At 44.9% G+C, this 16359-nt stretch overlaps 1 protein-coding gene across 1 annotated transcript in view; it reads left to right on the top strand.

The window, feature by feature from the left end:
• The first annotated feature begins 27 nt into the window (after nucleotides 1-27).
• l(1)G0020 (RNA cytidine acetyltransferase l(1)G0020) overlaps nucleotides 28-16359 on the top strand; it is a 32688-nt gene continuing 16356 nt past the window's right edge. The window contains exons 1-13 of the mRNA XM_037421169.2: nucleotides 28-235; nucleotides 607-698; nucleotides 832-954; nucleotides 1065-1236; nucleotides 3167-3343; nucleotides 4900-5223; nucleotides 5752-5990; nucleotides 8645-8739; nucleotides 8896-9040; nucleotides 10862-11075; nucleotides 11671-11772; nucleotides 14041-14115; nucleotides 15913-16160. Of these exons, the coding sequence (XP_037277066.2) occupies nucleotides 128-235; nucleotides 607-698; nucleotides 832-954; nucleotides 1065-1236; nucleotides 3167-3343; nucleotides 4900-5223; nucleotides 5752-5990; nucleotides 8645-8739; nucleotides 8896-9040; nucleotides 10862-11075; nucleotides 11671-11772; nucleotides 14041-14115; nucleotides 15913-16160 (2114 nt within the window). The 5' untranslated portion in view covers nucleotides 28-127. The remainder of the gene's footprint in view (nucleotides 236-606; nucleotides 699-831; nucleotides 955-1064; nucleotides 1237-3166; nucleotides 3344-4899; nucleotides 5224-5751; nucleotides 5991-8644; nucleotides 8740-8895; nucleotides 9041-10861; nucleotides 11076-11670; nucleotides 11773-14040; nucleotides 14116-15912; nucleotides 16161-16359) is intronic.

Genomic DNA, 16359 nt, shown 5'->3' with positions numbered 1-16359 from the left:
CATGACGTCACATGTAACTTATAGCTCCATTCATCGCTTTTTCTGTGGCGTATGCGCTAACAGCGTGCACGTGTAGTGTGTGTTGTGTCAACTAGTTGTATGCGGCCGCATGCGATAAATACCGGCAATGACTCGCAAGAAGATCGATAATCGGATACGTGTGCTCATTGAAAATGGAGTTCACACAGGCCACCGAACGATGTTCGTCATTGTGGGTCAAAAGGGGCGCGACCAGGTAAATATGCTCGATACGAGTTGCTGTGCCACTCCGCGCGCCTTTCATATCTGGAAAGTTTTTTTTTCTTATTTTGAATATAACTGAATAGCCATGGAGTTGCTTTCGCTACCGCACGTTGCGTTCACGTCTCAACGTGTGCAAGCGCAAGAAGGAAGTGAATCCAGGCGTTTAGGAATGTCAACACAGGCTAAGTTGGTTACTTCAGCCCGTCAAGGCCTTCCTATTCAATCCTAAAAGCTGCATGCAACCCATATATCGATCAAGGGCATTTTGTCGATTTCATAGGAATATCGGGACATTAACGCAACCTTTTCGATCCCTTCGTTCTGTGCTTGTCCTAATCGATTGCCTATATTTTCACCCGAAAGGTTGTCATACTCCATCACATGCTCTCGAAGACGACAGTCAAAGCTCGGCCCTCTGTACTGTGGTGCTACAAGAAAGAATTGGGATTTAGCTCGTAAGTAATTCCTCCTTCGTAATCGCGTAGCCGCGACACATATATATTCATTGTCTGTTCTTTAGTGCGTAGTATGGATGTACTAGCCTTGTGTTTATTAATATTACGCCGATTACTTTCATTTCCTCTTCAGACACCGGAAGAAGCGAATGAGGCAACTCCAGAAGAAAATAAAAAGTGGCAAGTTGGATGTCAATGAGGAGGACCCGTTTGAGTTGTTCATTGCAGCAACAAATATCCGCTACTGCTATTACCAGTGAGTCGATGTTTCGTTGCAGCCTATATTGAAAAGTGGAATTAAGAAACAATGCATTTGTTTATTTAGTAGCAGATGCGTGGTAATGTTTGTGTGTTTCTCCTGTGCAGTGAAACTCATAAGATACTTGGGAACACTTACGGAATGCTGGTCCTTCAAGACTTTGAGGCCATGACCCCTAACATATTGGCTAGGACTATAGAGACCATTGAAGGAGGTGGCCTTGTGGTTCTACTGCTACAGTCAGTCACATCATTACGGCAGCTTTACACGCTTACTATGGTGAGATTTTTTTTTTTTTTTTCGCAACACTTTTTGAAAGGACTCTGCAACACTTTTTAAAGCAATCTTTGAGCACCTTCATTAAATGAATTGATTGCCTTGCAAATCAACTGCTGCATAATATTGTATAATACTTCTGTGAAGAAGAAAACGCATCGTTGGCAAGCAACATCGCCTCCGCTTGGGTACTGGGTCCTGGGCTTGGCTCGCTCGGCTCGTGCTGATCATCGCCGGCATCTGCTTGACCGTTGCTCATTCCCGATCGTGTTTTATCGTAGGACCACCGTCACAACAGTCGCCAATAAACCCTTTTTCAATTGGTGGAGGTGCTGACATTCCCGGTCGCCTGAACCTGGGTGCTGCCATTCGCCGTCGCCTGAACCTGGAGCTGCGCAACCAAACGCTACCTCCCATCATGGCTACCAACAACGCGCAACCTGGCTCTTCCACTACATCCCCCAGCAACCCCGGCGTTCTTCGTTTGCGAGAGCCCAAGGTCTTTAGCGGAGCTGATGAGACCGACGTGGAAGACTGGTTCGCTAACTTCGAACTGGTGAGCGCAAACAACAAGTGGGATGACGCGGACAAATTGACTAACGTCATCTTTTACCTCACTGACGTGGCCGAAATGTGGTATAACAACCACAAAAACGACATTACGACGTGGTCCATCTTTAAAACGTTGTTTGCTGACGTTTTTGGCCGACCCGCTGTCCGCAAGTCCAGAGCCGAACAACGCTTGCGGACTCGCGCACAAAAGCCAACGGAATCTTTCACCAGCTATATCGAAGACATTATTGCTCTTTGCAACCGTGTGAACACCACCATGCCCGAGTCGGAGAAGATTCAACACATCCTCAAAGGGATAAATGACGCTGCATATCAGCTGCTCCTGGCCCGTAATCCTGCCACCGTTGCGGAGCTTGTCACTTTGTGTCAAAGTTTCGACGAGTTGAGCAAGCAGCGCGCCCTGACTCGGCCATTTTCCTCACACGCCGATTCGCTCTCCAGTCTCACTTCCGTTCCCGACCACTCACCAACCCTGCAAGAGATTAAAGACTTCGTGCGTGAAGAAGTAGCTCGGCAACTGTCGTTGATTCCCTTCACGCAGCAACCGCTGTCCTCTCGTCTGCCCTCACCACTCCGCGACGTTATTGTCGAAGAGGTAGCTCAGGCTGTTCCCGCCGCTGCCCACCAGCAGCCTGTGGCCATGCCTGTTGCCCATGCGCCGGCTATGCAGCCCGTGGCCGCGCCTCTTACGTATGCCCAGGTGGTACGCAACAGACCCCGCCAGCAGCATTTGCCACCCATGTCTTCAGTTACAGAATCATGAGCAGATTTACAGGGATATGTAGCACGTCTGAGCGTTTTCTTTCTTTTCTCGTCTCGGTGAGTATGGTGGAAGGTAAGCTGGGAAGGACAACACAGGTGGAAGAAGTTAAGTCACACACGTCATGGCCTTGTGAACTTTTTTTCTTCAAATGTGTGGCTTACTTTTCAGTGACATCCTGAGCGAGTGTGCAGGCATGTCCTGCCATCCTGTGGTGGCTTTGGTAACTATGCAGCTCACAGTGCCCAAATCAGCCAATGGCCATGAACTTAAGGTTTATGGCATCATTTGCCAAAAGAAGAGAAAAGGATTTTTAGCTGACTTTAAGAATTAATTGACGATTCCAAGCGGTAGCTCACAAGCTCTTAGAAGCTTTGATGACCGATCGGCAAAGTTTTTTTACCATACGAAAAAGTGCAGGGTGCCAGTTAAAAAAAAAAAAAAAAAAAGGGGGTCAGGAGATGTGACATGTCATTTTGACAATTTCAGCAGGCTTCTCTTATCAAAAATGCTTTTTTTAGAGGTTGTGGCTGTTGAGAATGTATGCAGAGAACAAGGGCTACTGAAAATTAACTCGTTTTTGACACTGTTGTTCTACAGGATGTTCATTCTCGATACCGCACGGAAGCTCACAAAGATGTTGTTGGGCGCTTCAATGAACGTTTCATTCTATCGTTGAGCTCTTGCGAGTCCTGCCTAGTGGTCGACGATCAGCTCACCATTTTGCCAGTGTCATCACATGTGGCAAACATAACTCCTGTATCCCGGGCTGCTGAGGTATGACACTTTTTACAATTAACAAATTACATTTTTATACTCGACGACAACTTTTCTTGACACTGAAGGGAAAGCTACAGAGGCAGAGGTTCTGCACATGTAGCACTACGCGAAGTAGTCTGTTCTTGCGCACGTCTCTTAATGCTGTGGAAAGTGATGGGGGGGCACCGTCAGCGTTTCATGTAGACGCAGACGCTGCTTAGCGTTTGATGTGCACGTAAAAAGGTGGGACTTTTTCACACGTTTAAAAAAGCGAAGTCGCAACAGATAAATTAAAAGAAATACGAACATTTTACAGGTGTGAACTGCATCCTGTCTCAAATAGCTCAACATAAAAAATAAAGGAGGAACATTTATATTTCACATTGAAAATACAGGCGCTACTCTGGAACTACCTTCACTGGCGGTAGGATGCACATAATTTGGCTCCGTAGCTTTGCCTTCAGTGCCAAGAAAAGTTGTCGCCGAGTATAGTCTTTCATTTCTACAACTGCATGCATTTGTGTTTATGCAGTTTACATTTCTTCATAAATTTAAAAAGTACACAACTTTTTCATGCTTAGGTAATGTTTATTTGTGTTGGTAAACGTGCTGCAATCTTTTAGGTGTAGGGATAGCTTATTGTTTTTTACATTTTTTCCCCACATTCATTAGCCGAAGCAGGTGAGGAACTTTGACGGCTCTTGTGTATGAAATGCACAGTTGATATTTATGACGGCAAAAAGTGGTAACACACCTGGTTAACTGATATGCGTAACCACAGAACCCACTTCATAGAATGTGCTTTTACATCTTTTTTTTTTAATGACTACATTTAAGTGAGACAAGTACTTTTCCCCTTCATATAGTTAATGACACTTCCACTTTTACTTTTAGTAGAGTCTTGCGGTTGAAAGAATGTAAGGAGTTATTTTCATGCTGGCGAAAATTGTGGGCTTTTCTAAGGAAGAGATGATTTCTTGTATACGCTGTTGTTTTCCTTGTGGGTACACTATTATTAAGACTAATTTCAGTTTTTTGGTGACTGAAGTAATAGTAGACAGTTTAGAATAAACTTCAACTGCCCCGAACCTCAGCATCACCGAACGGCTTTCAGGCCACAGTTATTAGAGGCTCGTTGAAGTCACTCCCTGCTCTGTAGATGAGTTTTCCAAAGGTAGTCGAACACAGAGCAGTATTGTAGAGAAAAAGCGCATTTCTGTCTATCCTCTTTTTGTTGTGTTTGTTGTTGCTGTAAGCATCGTCTCTAAGTGTTTATCGTCTCTAAGGCTTTATTTTCACTACAGCCAGAGGTAACTGAGCGATCATGATACAATCATAAGTAACCTCTGTACTGTGAAGGGGAGTCCAGGTGCGGTTTAAAAGAAGGGACACTAGACAGGAAAAACACTCCCTTGCGATTGACTTTATCAGAAAATGCTAGCACAGTCGCAACAACATAACATGCACTCTAAAAAGAGTGCATAACTAATGCCATATCACTGGGAAGTATGACAGAAAAACAGTTTGGAGGGGGTGCGTTTACTCAATCGGCTATTTAACATAACTGTTCTCAGGACCAGGAGGCGCAAGAGCTCTCAGAGTTGAAGGAATCTCTGCAAGACACGCAGCCACTCGGAGTGCTCATCAACTGCTGCAGCACATGTGACCAGGCACAGGCAGTGCTCAAGTTTGTCGACGCCATTACGGAGAAGACTTTTCGGACCACCGTTGCTGTGACGGCAGCTCGAGGTCGTGGCAAATCGGCTGCGCTGGGCTTGGCTGTGGCTGGTGCTGTGGCATTTGGCTACTCTAACATTTTTGTGACTGCACCCAGCCCAGAGAACTTGAAAACACTGTTTGAGTTTGTTCTCAAGGGCTTCGACGCACTTAAGTACGAGGTATGCCTGTCACGTTCTGGAATATTTTTGGTGCTTGTAGTGTTTTGTAATGTTGAGTTTTTGTGGCATGCTACTCTGCTGGACAGATTACCTAAAAACGCATTTGAACTGTCCACTAGCAGCATATATTCTACGAATGAGGAAATAATTTAATAAATAAAGATTGAATAGCTTTTTTGTTAGTTCATAATTGATTCAAGAAACTTTTTAAACTGTTACACAGGTGTAGCATGACTGTTCGAGCTTAAAAACACAAATAAGCAGAACCAATAACCACCTTTTGCGTGCTGACTCACTTTTCTTTATTTTTTTCTTGGGACTATAATTTCAAGTTTGTGTTTGATTTTGCATTCAGGCATAAGCAATGACACTTTTTGCATGTATTTTTTATGTAGTTCTGTTTAGCTTCTTCGCTCTGCAATAATTGTTATGGCAACTGAAGCAGTTGTGATGACCAGTAAACAGACAATGGCTAGTGTTTTATAATGCTTGTGTCATAAATGCCTATTGCGTGTGTTATTTTGACAGGAGCACCAGGACTACGAAGTGGTGCAGTCGACCAATCCTGAGCTGAATAAGGCAGTCGTGCGTGTAACGGTGTCTCACGAGGACCACCGGCAGGTCATTCAGTATGTGCACCCATCAGATGCACACCTGCTCGGGCAAGCTGAACTTCTGGTGATTGATGAAGCGGCGGCTATTCCTCTTCCCCTGGTGCAGAAGCTCCTTGGTTCTTACCTGGTCTTTCTCTCTTCCACTATCAATGGGTAGGCAGTGGACTACCATGTATTTTCACATAGATTTAGGCCCAGTTTAAGTGTTCAGGTACAGTATGCAGTCAAACCTCGCTAGTGCGTACCCGCTTTAAGCATACTAATGGTTAAAACGTAGTTGCCACGAATGCCCGACCGAGTCTCATAGAGACTAATGCATTCGCCGACCGCTTATGACGTAGTGTTCGGCTTATGCCTTTAGGGTTAGTGCGTACTAACTGCATACCACGATAATATTTTGCACCACAGAATTTTACTGCACCGCTGAACTTGCAAACGCCACAATGTACCGTGATAGGTTTTCCATCATGTTGATAAGTGTGGACATCAACCGATAAGTTATTCCAACTTCCACACGATTGCAGCTATGACATTGTGAGTAATGATTGGGGAAAAAAGGAAGGTGAGGTGGCGACCATTGAAAAACGTGCCGGTACGACTTATCGCCGGCAAAAAGCCTTATCACAGTAAGCATCCCCGGTTATCTGCTCGAGCTTCCGTGTGGCATAGGGTTACTTTAGTCCTACTGCATGCTTTCATTAGGCAACTACCTGAACACGCTGGGCCGCCGATCGCTGCCGCTTTGTTTTTCAGGATCGTGTTCAAGCGTGCGCCGCTTTACAGAAACGCAAGCAGCTTGCTGTCACAGAGTTCAGCGTTGCGGGTTGCGGGCACCGAGAAACCTTGCTGTGTTATGCCAACACGCGCACCATACAATGAGCGTTGTGCTGTTGTTACCATGCTGGGCGCTTTTATTTAGTGACAGCCCAAACGCGCCTCCGTCCACTGCCAGGACTGCTGAAGCATTACGGAGAGTGCATTGCTTGCAGGAAGCTCTTTGTTGCCGTGTTAACGCAGCAGGCTACTCGCTGAATCTGTGTATGACCTGAAGCGTAGAGGGTGTACTTTACAGCAAGCGGATCGGCAGTCACGGTGTGCGCAGAGTGAGTGAAGCACTGTATGCAACTAGCTATGCAGTAAACGATTTGGCTTTGCACGACTGTACCACATAAAAAAAAAAAAAAAAAAACTCGGTTTTCGCTAAGAAGCAAACAGCGGAAAAACTGTACCAAGGACAGCCGAATGTGCCCGTTCTGTCTTTGTAGCAGGCTGCAGATACACCTGTAGTTTTGAAATGTTCATCGGCGTTGCCAGTGTGCGAGAGTAAGAAGCTTTTCTGTACTTTGGAAAAAAAAGAAAAAAGAAATGGCTTTGCGAGGGGCACTGTAGCCAATCTTTCTCGTGGCACTGAGTTTCTTCCTTTGTTGGTGGCGGCTGCAGTGGTTAATGCGTAGTACGTGTAGGGCATAGTTATGCCACCGTTTCCGGCAGGTACGTATTAACGGGGTTTCACTGTACCAGTGTCACGCACTTCGGGTGAGGCCCCGCCGATCCAACACCGATGTGCGGCAGAGTCGCAGGCTTCCACTTTACGCTTGGGCCTACGACGCCTGAAAGGCCTCGAAGTGGCACATTTCAAATTTATTTGCAGGTCGGTCGACCCGTGCGGGGTTGCACGTGTGGTGATGAATGAGCCTGATCGACGCACTCATAGAGCAGACACGGAGTTTGATTACACATAAACAAGCATTTAATTGAAACAAGGGCAAAGGCAGGAGTTAACAAAAATAACAGAGAGGAATAACACTAATGCGCGATGGAAGGAACAGCTGTATAACAAAATACGCTAAAAAAACACTACAAAAGATACAGACTAAAGACAAATATGCGGAACATTAATAAAATAACAACAAGATGGAACTACAGGAGAGACAAGGAAAATTTACGAGAGAAAGAGAAAAAAAACTCAGGCTCGCGCTTCTGAGCTTCGACGTGCGACGCAGCGCACACTACAAATATTTTAAAAAAAGGCTGGTGATAATAAATTAACGATTTAAAAAAAAAGTCACAATAAAAAGTTTTATACAGACCAGGCCAGCTCTTGGTGCACGTAGGGGAGTTGACGGGTGCCGCTGAAGGTCTCGCCGGCTTGGTAGACGACGAGGGTGCACGGAATATCAGCCGTCTCAATACGTTGCGCCGGTCACTACACCGACGCCCGCACTTGTTGCTGGCTGTACGTCAACTGCCTATTCCGATGCAGTTCAAACCTCTTCAGGGGTGTACACGTGCTCCCGTCTCATCTGGGGGTAATTTTCCTTTTTTAGACCGCCGGTGCCCCTTTCGATACAGGTGCAGGGAAGACGAGCCGGCGCCACGCTGGGTCGTTATAGTCGCCGGATGTCGTCCTCCCAACACAAAAGGGCCCTTCCTTGGAAGATGGGGCCCGCGGATGATCCGAAAATTGGAGTCGTTTGTGACAACCAGCATTCTATGAATGCCTATGTTGTGTTGGAAACACTATTGGATGCACTTGCCACTTGGTGGATCAAATAAGTGCAGAAGCATTTCCTTGCCTGCCACACTTGAATTCAGTGCTAGCGCTGCTTGCATCATAGTGTAGGGATCATTCACACACAGCTAATCGCTTTGTCCGCAAGAATAATTTGTATTAGGAACAAGAACTGCTAGGTACGTGCAATCACTGTGATACTGTCGTTGCATTGCTATCAGCAGCCATTCTGTGATTGCAGTCATGTCAACTAGGTTTGCATTTTGATGCATTTTCTGCTGTATTTCGCATGTAGGTATGAAGGCACGGGGCGGTCTTTGTCTCTGAAGCTGATTCAGCAGCTCCGACAACAGTCTGTTGCATCAAATGATAACAGCAAGTCTGTTGGAGGTAAGCTGATGTTCTCTATGGGCCTCACTTTGACAGGTAGGGTGGGAAAGGGGCGCATCGTTTACTTTAATAAGATTGTTTTAACTACTGACAAACATTTCCCATGGCACTATAACTGCTAGGGGGTTGCATTGTCATCCGTGTTTTGCTTTGCAGGGCGAACACTGTATGAAGTGTCGCTGAATGAGTCCATCAGATACAAGCCTGGAGACGCTGTTGAAAAATGGCTCAACCAGCTTCTCTGCCTGGATGCAACTGTACCACCTGTCTCCGGCTGCCCACCACCACAGGACTGCCAACTATATCCTTGAGATTCGAGTTTTGAGTACTTCTTCTTTAGTCGGCACACACTTGCGGGGGGATCTCTGAATGAGTTGTCCTGTGAAATTTTGTTGCTTTATTCTTGTTCATGAATACAAGGAAGCAAATGTGAATAAAGCAAGAATACTCCTGCTAGAAATTCAGGACAAGGTTCTTTGATAATGCTCTTTGTTTTTAGAATAAGCATACTATTGTATTAATGAAAGTAAAACCTCTCAACACCACAGGCATGATCCAAAGTAGTAAACTCCCATTTGCTTTCACTAGATGATGGAATATGTGCTGCCATTTAACAGAGTACACCAAAACACGAATATGAAGTCAGCTCATCTGACTAGTGAGAAAAGCCTGGTACCATTGTTGAGATGAGCTCATCCTCGACTGTTTTCACTAGAAATACATGGACGAGTCTAGAAAGTCCATGGTCCGGCCGTGTTTCAGTTAACATTTTCATTAGGTGTCTCTTTGAGCTACCAACAGCTATGTGCGAATGTTGTCATGATGTCTTGGCTTGAAGATTTCGTGTAGCTGCTCTTTTCCCACATTACGCCACCATATTGTCACGGTAATGAAATGAGTACAAGTAGTAGTGCAGCAACCAGCGGAGCAGCTTTGATCGAGTAGTGCGAGTTCGTTGTCGTCTTTCTCTAGGGCCAGTCCTTCAGCACAAGTAATGATGAAATTAGCCACCCAGCAGCCAGAAACCCACTACATGCCTGTGCCATTACTTACTCCCGCTCTCCAAAAGCATCAACCTGATGCTTTTAGATGTATGAAGACAAGAGCAAGTCTTCAGCGTGAGTAATACGGCTTCATTTTGGCCACATGGACGATGTCCGGCTGTGCACCATGACGGGAGAATGGCGCGCTGGCCTCTGCGATAACTTCGTAGTTGACATCGCTGAGGCGCCGAAGAACGTGGTAAGGGCCAAAATAACGATGCAAGAGTTTCTCAGAGCGGCCGCGTTGGCGTACGGGACTCCAGAGCCATACTTTTTCTCTGGGGTGGTAGGTGACTACTCAATGGTGAAAGTTGTAGCTGTTAGAATCGTATTTTTGCTGAGAGTGAATGGGAAAGCGAGCTGGTTGTTGAGCTTCTTCGGCGCACTGCGGGTACTGGTCAGCACTTTCGATGGCGATTGTAAAGGCATCAGTATGCATCTAGCATCGTAGTAACTTCGCGGCCATGAAGCAGGCCAACAGGTGTAAATCCTGTAGTTTCTTGCACGGTGGTGTTATATGCGAAAGTTACGAAAGGGAGGACACTGTCCCAGTTCCTATGGTCCACGTCGACATACATGGAGATTATGTCTGTGATGGTCTTATTGAGCCGTTCTGTTAAGCCGTTAGCTTGCGGATGGTAAGCGGTCGTCCGGCGATGTACGGTGCCGCTGAGTGTCATCACTTCTTCTAGTAATTGGGCGGTAAAGGCTGTGCCTCTGTCATTTAGAACCATAATCGATGCACCATGGCGGATGAAGGTAGCCTGAATGAAGAAGTCCGGGGCATCGCTTGCCGTACCGCGTTGGAGTGCTCTTGTTTCGCAGTAATGGGTTAAATAGTTTGTCACAATGATTAACTAGAGATTACGAGCTGAAGATTTCGGAAATGGACCTAGAAGGTCTATGCCAACTTGTTGAAACGGTGCTCGGGGTGGCTCCACACCGTATAAAAGACACTAAGGCATAGCTATTTTGTTGCTAACCGTAGCTTAAGCCTCCTTTGTGGGACTAATACGATGCTGGTGCAACAGCTTAGTCTAAGCATTTTTGTCATTTTTGATTCCTTGACTGCTTGGCACATTTTACGTGAACAGGGACACCCTGTTCAGCTACCACAAGGCCTCTGAGGCCTTTCTGCAGCAGGTGGTGTCCCTGTACGTAGCCTCACACTACAAGAACTCACCCAATGACCTGCAGATGCTGTCGGATGCACCAGCACATCATCTCTTCGTGTTGTTGGCCCCGGTGCACCCAAGCTCTAAGGCGCTACCGCAAGTGCTTTGTGTTCTGCAGGTAACCAAGAGTAGTATGAAACTTATTCTTGCTTGTACACACACTCCAACCTCGATATAACGAACCTGGATATAACGAATTATTGGTTGTAACGAGGTAAATGAAGAATAGCCTTGCAATAGGTATGGTGTCAGAAATATATCTTTATAACGAATTTTTGGGTATAACACAGTATTTCCGTGTCAGATGCAACTTCGTTGTAATGAGGCTTGAGTGTAGTTCTATTTATTCTGAAGTGGCTGGTAAGATCTAGGGACACTTGCGAACCCTCTTACTTGGTGAGGATGAATTTCACTAAGCACACAAAGGCACACCTGCCTCCAGAGCCCTCCAAAGGCCAGATAAGGCCACACTATCGCAGTGTGCATTTCTTTCAGCTTGCTAGAGCACTCTATTAGTGTTATCCGACCACCTGATCAAACCGCCCCTTTATTAGTGTTATTCAACCACCCTACGTAGCATTATCAGGCCACTTATATTCACACCACCCTACGAATTTCTGATGAAGTCTTGCACGTTACAGAGGTCGATACAAACGTTTTCTAAATTTTTTACTTCTAGATGAAACATTTCTCCATTTCTTTTTTTCTTCAAGGTTTGCTATGAAGGTGGCATATCAAAGTCCAGTGTGTCTGACAGTTTTTCTCGTGGACGCCGAGCTCACGGTGACTTGATTCCTTGGACCGTGTCGCAACAGGTACAGTACACGTCTTACTATCTCTAAAAGAAAAGTTGGTCTATTGACAGGGTCTCTGGCCTGTGAGCTCTACGAATAGAAGCTTGCATGAGTGCAGCTGCTTAGACTATTGGTATTAACATGATAGTGTTAAAGAGCTCGTTTTACAGAAATTCTAGCTTTCGTTACTTGGGAGCAAAAGATCACCATATTGTCTGTGACATTGCGAAAAAATTCGGCTGATCCCACATACCTGGGAATCAACATTATGCGAAGCACGCGGAGAGAAGGTGACCATGTTGCATTTTTTTGAGCGAAACCTCATGAAATGACGCTAAATATATGTATAATGTTGCACGTGCAGACATATGTTGAAGAGCTGCAGATGTTTATATAGCCAGTTGTTTGCACTTGTGCAACGATGCCGACTGGAACATGCGTAATAGCAACACCAGAAGGTGATAGGAAGCGCTGATGCTCACGAAGATGCTGGCCTTTGACACTGCTACTTAAATCAATTTCAGCACATGGCTCCTCACCACAATTGACGTTAACCCGACGTGACGGCTGTATGAAAGGAGTACATATGTAATATTTATAACATTTGGTAGGCAGCACTGCAACCACTATTGACGTTTCACGAAGATTAGTGTCTATTTGAAAAGTAGTTCCAAGACCTGGCGTAGCTCTATGGTAGAATACTTGACTGCCACGCTGAATGCTTAAGTTCGATTCCTGCTGGGACCCTAAAATTTATTATTTGCATTTGTCGGGTGGCCAACTCTGCCTATATCAGGTTTTTCTTAACAATGACATTTATTCTATGCTTTTGTTGGGTCGATGCTACCTATGTCGGATATTGCTTAACGCTCACACGTTAAAATTCCCCATGTCTGTTCTCCTCGTTCCTGGGTAGATACGAAGTGCCTATCACCTGCGGCACATATCCGCCCGTGAGTATGTGGCACTGTCTGAAGGAAAGTGTTTGACGACGTAGGCGACGGGATTGTGACATTATTCACGTCTTGACCAGTGCGTCATATTCGTCAAACTATCTTACCATTCCATGCTAATTTTGGTTCACGCCAAGTTAAGGGGGGGACCACGAGAGCACCCAAACGTAACCAACTAGATAGATAGGCAGGCAGGGCAGGCACGCACGTTCAAAGTCGCCGAAGTTTCGCATTTAATAAAACAGATAATAAAAATTTTCTGGCCGACACAAGGATTGAACCCAGGCCGTTTGCATGGCAAGTAGATGTTCAACACACAGAGATGCGTCTGCTTGCAAATACAGTGAAAATATGAAAATAACCTTCTCTCCTTGAAAATGCAGTGAAAATAACTTTCAGGCTTTACCAAACTCACACATCTTGTATAGACTTCCAACAATACAACATGTAATATTGCAGTAATATTGCGCGGTACAAGCACACATTGCCGTCGGGCATCAGAACGTATGATTATCATGATGTCTTCGTGGTTTTAAAGCTGGCCACCTAATATAAAAGGCACAGATGTTACTGCGTGTACTCCCTAAAGAACACATAGTGGGTGCATCGCAAGTTCGAAAACATTTCACACGCATGCTGCCCTTGCGAAAGCTTCACTGACACAAGCCACTTTGAACTTTTATTGATAACACTGCAGTAATCCACAATTTAAAGCTCTTGAGTGACATCATACAATAAAAAGTTTGTACAGAGTGGTTGAAGTACGCACTAGGGACAGGATATCGATACTGCGTTCAACTGATAATAGGGACAAAGCTTAGGGGTCAGTCATTTTTTTCGTTGGTGCTTTTTTGACATCTAGGTGAAAACATTAAACAGTGTATTTTGTATAATAGTTGGTATATTGCAAATCTCCGGTATTTTGAGGATTCACTGGCTGGCTTGTCTCTGGGACAGGTATATAGTCAGGGGGGATGCCCTAAGGGCTTCCCCCTAAAAGAAAGATGTGAAAAATAAGTAAAGAAAGTATGTGTTATGCTAAAATAGTCAAGTTCTTCAGCAAGGGTCCCTCTGAAAAAATTGCTGGCTATGGGCCTGCGATTGGATAAATGCTGGTGCTGTATTGGATATTTTGCAAAATTGCACTCATGTGGAATGAATATACTACTTTTAAGTAGTGCAGTCATAAGAGGAGCTTTTATAACCAGTTCTTCACTCCTGCTGTGACACCCAAGTCACAGCTGGAAACCCTATCAGTAGGTACGTTAAAGCTTACACCTGGGCATGCGGTTAATGTCTGTCTTGAGCTGCATGTGTGGTCCCCTTCCTTCTGCAGTTTCAAGATGAAGAGTTTGCTGGTCTTGCTGGAGCTCGGGTTGTCAGGATCGCTACTCACCCCGAGTACCAAAGGGTGAGTATTTTTCTCTGTGTTTGTCATCTATGTGTTTAACCTATGCTTGATTCCCTTTTTATATACAGTAGGCTTGTGGGAATAGCGAATTTCGGGTTCGAAGTGTGGTGTACACGTATCCCGAAGGAGTACGGCCACCAGCGTGGGTTCGGTCTAGGCGAGCCGCAGTGCTCGCCTAGACCGAACCTCTCGGCAGACTCTCGGCAGACTCCGTGCGCAGTGCCACAGTCTACATCCGCTATCGGGTGAGGGAGCTAAACGTCACTCCGCTCTCCAAGCGGGGCAGACAGCAAAAGAGGGCAGACATGTCGGGACATGAGAACGGCAGAAAAGGCGGCAAAGCTCGCGCAAAGGCAGCGGGCTAGCCTCAATTTCCACAGAAGCGAATAGTGATCTTGGTTGAATAATTTCGAATCGAATTCGAATAGTATACATCACATATTATAAAAAAAAGGGGCACATTTTTCATGACCTAATCAACCTGCACAAAACATTTCTTAAAAATTGAAACAAGGTCTGTGCTAATGCCATTCTTTTTGATTCAAAAGAAGTGGAAACAACTTTGAGTAGTAGCAGTATTTGACTTTCAATAGAATGCTAGTGGCAACCCATAAAATGTGTTGCATTTTAATATTTACTTGCTGTACGTTCATTTAGTCTTGGAGTGGGGCTTCATGGCAGCGTGAATTTTTTTTTTTTGAAATGGTGTTTCCATGACATAGCACCTCTTTACTGTAGTGAAACCATCTTTACAAGAGGTTGCGTGCAAACTATCGTACATTTAAATAGGTGTTTTCGCCGTTTAGAACCTATTCACTGCAGTGAAACCACATGTACAGGGGTTATATGCGGACTAACAGACATCTATTTGTTCATTTGAAATACTTCGAAATTTTCAACAATTTAAATTCGAAGTGAATTCGAATACAGTAATATCTGTACAAATCTTCGAAGCATTCAAATATCGCTAAAGCCTAATATACTCTCAAACTTCACTAAACAAAGTTACACCTGCCAGGAAAATACTTATTTGTGTTCAAAAATTGGTTATAAACATATATTTGTAGCACTGCATCTTGGAGCTACCGTACTTGCGTAATGAACCCACTTGCATAATGAATCCAGTTTCCACTTGGTCCACGAAAAAGAAAGTAAAGTTTTTTTTATGTATCTGTGCATTTTATTTCGGTGTGACAGCCAGTGCCATTGACGATCGAAACAACATTAAATCACGCCATTGTATTTCCAAATAATTATGCAATAAAGGTCAAAACGTAGTTTAACAACCATGCTAAACAGTTACAAGTGCGGACAACGTCTATCGAAATTTAAAAGTCGCGCCAATTGAGGCAGAGCGCCGTCTGTCGAATGCAGAAGAAACCTTCAGCTTGTAGTGTCACGCAACCATAGCAGCGCAAAAACAAAGCGAAAAACCAAGTGTAACCGCTTTGTTCTAGCTTGGAAACCATGACATTAAACAATGTGACCAACTGTCTTTCCTTGTTAGGGATTTGTGAATGGCCTGAGATGCAATTCACATTAGCCTCTGTTTAGAGCATTTCTGCAGATGGAAACAAATAATGCGATAGTGCAGTTGGGCATTTTGTCGAATCTACATGCTACATAATGTCCCTGTCACTCACCTAAGTTGCCATCCTGTGTTCATTGGCAAATATTGGCATGTTTACAGTGATGTCACCTGTGTTTGTACTATTGTGTTAACAGCATAGTAATATACAATGTTTTGCTGAGAGCTTTTGTGACCACACTCTATTCGGAAAACTGTGGCCATTGCAGATGGGCTATGGACTGCGTGCTCTGGAGCTTCTGACGGAGTACTACCTGGGTCACATCCCGAGCCTTGAGGAGAAGCCAGACATGGACCTAGACAGTGTGCCACTGGCTGAGGAAGACAATGGGGAAGGCGCAGAATGCCTGGAGCCACGCAAGGCGCTGCCACCACTGCTGCTTAAGCTGAGCGAGAAGCGAGCTGAGCAGCTCGACTACCTGGGCGTCTCATACGGTCTCACGGCTGACCTGTTGAAGTGAGTGTGGAATCGTGAACTCTGTTGAATGAGCTATTTATTGTATCGGGATAACCTCTTAATTTGTTGTCAGTGGCCTTTGGGAAAAGTTATAAATCTGATTATGCATGCCAGTGCTGATAGCCAGTGTACGATGCAATTGATACCTTCTTTCTGAGGAATCGCCATGATACTTAAAGGTTATGGTGCTCGATTGCTG

Source organism: Rhipicephalus microplus, chromosome 2 (assembly GCF_043290135.1).
Source record: "Rhipicephalus microplus isolate Deutch F79 chromosome 2, USDA_Rmic, whole genome shotgun sequence".
NCBI classification, from domain to species: Eukaryota; Metazoa; Arthropoda; class Arachnida; order Ixodida; family Ixodidae; genus Rhipicephalus; species Rhipicephalus microplus.
Note: the sequence above shows the minus strand (reverse complement) of the source record. Positions and strands in the feature narration are given on the sequence as shown.